The sequence below is a fragment of the Pseudorasbora parva genome, chromosome 16, assembly GCF_024679245.1.
Source record: "Pseudorasbora parva isolate DD20220531a chromosome 16, ASM2467924v1, whole genome shotgun sequence".
Lineage (NCBI taxonomy): Eukaryota > Metazoa > Chordata > Actinopteri > Cypriniformes > Gobionidae > Pseudorasbora > Pseudorasbora parva.
Genome location: NC_090187.1, coordinates 17,938,331 through 17,944,790, shown reverse-complemented (window position 1 = coordinate 17,944,790; position 6,460 = coordinate 17,938,331). Strand labels below are relative to the sequence as shown.

General features: G+C 37.4%; 1 protein-coding gene across 1 annotated transcript; it reads left to right on the top strand.

Moving 5' to 3' along the window:
- Positions 1 to 748: 748 nt before the first annotated feature.
- On the top strand, positions 749 to 5,468 carry LOC137043209 (extracellular calcium-sensing receptor-like). Its single transcript, XM_067419394.1, has 6 exons — positions 749 to 942; positions 1,268 to 1,559; positions 2,551 to 3,369; positions 3,459 to 3,689; positions 4,266 to 4,389; positions 4,573 to 5,468. Exons 1-6 carry the CDS (start codon positions 770 to 772, stop codon positions 5,466 to 5,468), a joined length of 2,535 nt encoding a protein of 844 aa, XP_067275495.1. The 5' UTR covers positions 749 to 769.
- The last annotated feature ends 992 nt before the right edge of the window (positions 5,469 to 6,460 follow it).

Here is a 6,460-nt window from a genome sequence, read left to right as displayed (position 1 = left end):
TAAAAAGTCCCTCCATATATATGTTATTTTGTGAGGATTCAGTTTGATTGTATTTCCTAATTGGTGGATAGTTCCTAATGAATGACTCCTCAGGAAGTTCATTCTGAAAGTTAAAAAGAAAATATAAATATATAATAATTTATATTCATGAATTTATTCAGTCAGTTTATTGTAGTATTTTGCACCTTAAAGGTTTATCTTATGTTTAAACGGTTAACAAATGTAAATTAATTGGGACTATTAACTGTTTTTCTTTTACTTTATTTCATTGTGATTGTTTTATTTTGTTTTTTTTATTTTTAAAATAAAATATAAAATAAAAGTGTTGTTAATCAGAGATATATATTACAGTATTTATTCATGGGTTACTGTGTACAATGTTCAAATGGAGACACCACACAAATTACTTATAATACTTTTGAGATTTTCTTAACTAATAGAGACCATTGGTGGAAATTCTAAAAGCTGGGATATTCTGTACATTTTTAATCTTGACATAGTTTTTTTCTTTGTTTTTGTGCTCTCAAAGGACCACCACTCAATTGTTTTCCTGTTGCATGTTATTTTGCCCCAGGCAAATTTAAGTCTAATAAGAGGAGTTATCATCTAACCCTTATTTCTTTGCTGGAAAAGCATTGAGCCTGCACTTCTCCAGTCTCTCTCTCTCTCGCTCTCTCTCTCTATCTCTCTATCTCTCTCTCTCTTTCTTAGTGTGTGTAAAGTGATGGGACTGATTACTTGTTTGTGGCTGGTGGGATTCATAGTTGAGATGGTCAGGGTTTGTGGTGCAGGCCTGTCCTGTGGTCTGCAGGACAGATTTGTTTCAGAGAGCTTGTATAAAGAGGGAGATGTTATAATTGGTGGCCTGTTTCCAGTTCATAATGAAGCACCAGCACCTGATCATGCTTTTACTGAAAAACAACATAATGCTCGCTGTCAGGGGTAAGTATAATGAGAGCATTTAACTATAAAACAATTTGAAAGCAACTGTTTCAAAATGTCACAATGGATCATGGATGTTTTTTGTTAACTGTTACCACATAATCTCACCCCTAATGTTCTACGCAGCATAAAATACCTTTATTTGATTATTTATTTATTTAACTAATTTAGGTAGCCTGAAACAATATTGTAACTGTGAATATTCCAACATAGGCCTACTAGGATTTCATATCACATTATGATGATGTGTGTTTTCCATCCATTATTACTCAACTGACACAATTTATTTATTTCTCAAATTATAAAACATTACATTCTCTTTCAGTGTTAACCTTCGTTCATACCGCTGGCTCAAAGCTATGATCTTCACTGTGGAGGAGATTAATCGGGACCCTGTTCTGCTACCAAACATTACTTTGGGGTACCTGGTAGCCGATACCTGCCTAGCTGAGGGCACAACACTGAGTGCTGCTTTAGCTCTGGTAACAGGGCAGGAGGAGACGGTGTCGGGCACAGAGTGCAACAGGTCTCCCATGGTGCCTGTCATTGTCGGTGACGCTCGTTCCTCTGCCTCAATAGTGGTGGCTGACACGCTGGGAGTTTTTGATATCCCCATGGTATAATGAATTAACACTCAGAGAACCAGTCATTTATTATCTTTTTATTTAAAAATGTTTTCTCTGGTTTGTTTTGTTATTTTTTGAAAATTATGCTAATGTTTTATTTTGTTTTGGGGTGACTTTTAGAAAAGTGTTGCAAGAAAATATACTTTAAAGTTATGTTGACCTTCATGAAAGTCTTCACACTGTAATAACATAGCATTTTCAAGTAATTTTTCTAAAATTTCAAAAACTGGAGCATTTACTTTATATTAAACATACAATGCATATTTGAGACAGTGGAGTTACATTTTATTTAAAAAATCTCTCCAGTTAGCTAGAAGGTGTAAAGATATGTTGAGAACACTACTCAAAGCTCTCCTTGTATACTCAAGTTTCAGTAGGCTACATTGAAAAAACATTTTCAAGTCTATTATTTGTATTATCTATTATTCTGTGAATAACATCACATATTTTACCATTGTTTACAACTTTTGAGACAAACTGGTTAAATTTTTAAAATTTTATTTTATTTTATTTTGCCATTTTCTATCAGTAAAATTGTGAGAATTGGTAAAAAGGGTAACACTTTATTTTAATGGACCCTTTTGAATATTCTATTCAAATATTTTATATTTAATTGACTATAAGTAATTTTGCAACTACATGCCAACTAATTCAGTAGATACTCAATAGAGTAATAGTAGACTGTCTGCAAAATTTCTTCTAACTCTTTATTGTGATGGTCATCTTTATTGACATTCTTACTGACTATAAGTAACTTTTCAAGTACATGTCAATGTATTCAAACCCCAACCCTACCCGACCAGTTATGGTGTCAAGTAGGCAATGACGATGTATAGTAAGCAACTGTTATTTGTAGTTCTATGTAGGTCTATTGAAACAATATTAATTATTTTTATGGTTTATTTAAGTGTAGCAAATTAGCTACAGTGTCTCTAAGCATAACATTTGCCTCTCGTCTTGTCTCTGTGCTTTGTCTGCCCAGGTGAGTTATTTTGCATCATGTGCTTGTCTGAGTGACAGTCGCAGATTTCACTCTTTCCTGCGCACTGTTCCCAGTGATGCCTTCCAAGCCAAGGCCATGGCCCGTCTGCTTCGACTGCTGGACTGGACCTGGGTAGGGGTGGTTGCAGGGGATGATGAATATGGTAAAAGTGGTGTGCAGCTGCTCTTGGAAGAACTGGAACACTTAGGGGTCTGTGTAGCCTACTTGGAATTCATTCCTAAATCACACTCACAAAGCAGGATCAGGCGAACTGTGGAGAGGATCAAGAGTTCCACAGCTCATGTGGTGGTGACATTTGCCATTGTCCCAGACATAGCAGTCCTGTTCAAGGAAGTAGTGGTGCAGAATGTAACCAACAGGCAGTGGATAGCCACAGAGGCCTGGAGCACCTCTATTCAGTTCTTTGACAAAGCAAGCATTCCTCTCCTAGCTGGTACCATCGGCTTTGCGTTGCGCCGAGCTGATATTCGGGGTCTTGGTACTTATCTTGCCCAGCTCAGCCCTGTGAAGCAACCAAATGAACCATTTGTAAAAGATGTATGGGAAAAAATATTTGGTTGCTCGCTCGCACAGGACTGGCAGCCTTCATTTAAAATACCAAAGTGCACAGGCTCAGAAAATGTGGAGAAGCATGGCTACATCTACATTAATGTTTCACAGTTGAGAGTTACTTACAATGTGTATAAGGCTGTGTATGCTATTGCCAATGCTATTCACAACATGATGGCCTGTCAACCTGGTAGAGGGCCATTTGAAGTTGGAGAATGTCCTGATGTGACTCAAATAAAGCCCAGACAGGTACAGTCTATACAAATATAATTTTTTCTTTTATGTAATCAACACTTAAATAAATTACTGCATATGATAATGTTATTTTCCTTTTACAGCTCTTGCATTACTTAAATGCAGTAAACTTCACAACACCAGTGGGTGAGCTGGTTTATTTTGAAGATAATGGCGAGCCATCTGCTTCTTATGACATTATGAACTGGCATGTTGATGAAAGTGGAACAGTGAATTTCGTCCAGGTTGGACAGTTTGATGCAGCCAAAGGACCAGGCCAGGAGTTGAACATAAACCTTAAGAAAGTGGTTTGGGGTGGGAGCTTGGCTGACAGAGTGAGAATCCAGTGGCTTTTCATTCATTATACAATTTCAAATGTTTTTGGTTTAAATATTTGACTTAAGAGATGCAAGATAACATTTGCCTATAAAGACACATTTATTTCAACCTATGGTGAAACTATTTTCTAACCCTACATATATTTATGAGAAAACTAACAGAAAAAAATAGTAACAATCAAAATTAAATGCAAACTGTATATATGGATAAATATACAAAGTACCATATATGTTAGTCCAGTAGTATAATTCTTGATTTTGATGCGAGAGGTCCTGTTGATGGTTCATAATCTGTTGCAGTATCAATCTTAATATAGAGAACGAATAACAAACCTTTTGCAATCATATTGTAAATAAAATTGTTAGGCTTAGTGCTAACTCAAGTTATGTTTTTGCCTAATTAAATGTGATTGTGTGTATGAAAGTGTCTGTCTTTTATAGAAAAAAAAGGAATGCATTTGTGTGAGGAAATTTTTGTTGTTGCCTGTTCTTCTTTATGTTCTTGTGCTGACAGATGCTGTGTTGTTAGAAGGATGGTGCGAGTCTAATTGAGTTTCTTCCTGTATCATTCAGGTTCCTGTATCTGTGTGCAGTGTGAGCTGTCTTCCAGGCACTAGAAAGGCCGTACAAAAAGGAAAACCTGTCTGCTGCTTTGACTGTCTTCCCTGTGCAGCAGGAGAAGTCAGTAATATGACAGGTATTACATATACATATATTTAGTAACTAATAACATGATTAAAATACATTTGTAATTGAATGGAAAAAAACTTTTTAACCTTGGACATTGTGATAGACATTGGAATCATGTGTAGGTAACATCTATTGTAAAAATCTGTTCAATAGAAAACTAAACTTAACCTTGAGCCATAATGTTCCTTAGATTCCTTAGAGTGTACAAGATGCCCTGAGAGGTTCTGGTCAAACATTGAAAGAACAATGTGCATCCCAAAGGTTGTGGAGTTTCTGTCCTTGCAAGATACCATGGGAATTGTCCTGACAGTCTTTTCTGTCACTGGGGCGACACTGACCACAACTGTTCTGGCTGCTTTTTTCCATCATCGTGACACACCCCTTGTGCGGGCCAACAACTCAGAGCTGAGCTTCCTGCTATTGGTGTCGCTTACCCTCTGCTTCCTGTGCGCCCTAGTTTTCATTGGCCGGCCTGCACCGTGGAACTGCATGCTACGTCACACCCTGTTTGGAGTGAGCTTTGTGATCTGCATCGCCTGTGTCCTTAGTAAAACTGTGGTGGTGCTGGTGGCTTTTCGAGCTACCCTGCCTGGATCTAACCTGATGCAGTACTTCGGGCCTATCCAGCAGAGGGCAGGCATCTTCCTCTGCACACTTATTCAGGTTGTCATTTGTTTACTGTGGCTGCTGCTGGCTCCCCCTCTGCCCACAGAGAGTGCAGGTGAGCTTGGTGCTCGAGTGATCCTGCAGTGCACAGTGGGATCTGTTGTGGGGTTTGTGTTGGTACTGGGCTACATCGGTCTGTTAGCAGTAGTCTGCTTCCTGCTCGCCTTCTTTGCTCGAAAGCTCCCAGACAATTTCAATGAGGCTAAATTCATTACTTTCAGCATGCTGATCTTCTGTGCTGTGTGGATTGCATTTGTGCCAGCATACGTCAGCTCACCGGGGAAGTACACGGTGGCTGTGGAGATTTTCGCCATTTTGGCTTCCAGTTACGGCATGTTGCTGTGTATATTCACCCCCAAATGTTACATTATTCTGCTTAAACCTGAGAAAAATACAAAAAAGAACATGATGGCCAGATAAGATAAAAAAAAATTAAAAACTTTTGTGGCAAGACTACATTTTCAAAAGGGCAATATTTTTTGATATGTAGAAACACTCTTAGAACTGCTGTATTCATGTGTAATCGGGGTGTATTCACTCAATTTCTCTGTGCATTGACTACAAATCCTGATCATATGCATCAATCTTGAAACATGGATTTTTGAACATTGGATCGTAGTTTTAACTCAATTATAGATATAAAATGCTAAGAATCAAATTAATCATGATTCAGTAGCGATTCAGTGCTTTAAAATATATGTGAGTATTAACTCTTTTCCTGCCAGTGTTTAAAAAAAAAAAGTTTACCATCCACCGCCTGGGTTTTTGACCAGTTTAACAAAAATGTAATAACCCATAGAATATTTGGTTTTATGAATATCTGAGCATGCAATACATAATAAGAAAGAGCTGACTCTCTGTTTTATTCTATGCATTCATGCACTTCATGCATTTTTTTTAAAATAACAACTGAATATGGGTAAGTTTCATTAAAAAAAGCAACATTTTGAACAAAAAGCTGAGAAAATCACCTTTTTGGGAACAACTGTATCCAGATCAGATTCAGAACGATGATCAAACACAGATGGAGTAGATCGAGTCCATCAACACCCCTAATACTTGCACAGTCCTGTAGCTTGTCTTGGGTCCACATTCCATTCATTAACCTTAAATAGTTTTGATTTATTTGATATTTAATGTTGATGATCACGTTATTTTGCATACGCATCTGTTAACATGTGATCGCTTGTTTTACTGTGTCTTCCTCATGTGTTTTTTGATCAGGAGAATTAGTACTCATTCAGAAGATGCGTAATAGTGCCCCCTAGCATCTGACAGTGAAAACACGGAAACCCAGATTGATTTTTTTTTTCGGGAAGCATTTTCTCACAAATAACGGTTTGGTGAGGAAAGAGTTAAAGGGTTACTTCAGCGATTAGCATATGGCTTTGTATCAGTAGAAACCCTGGAGT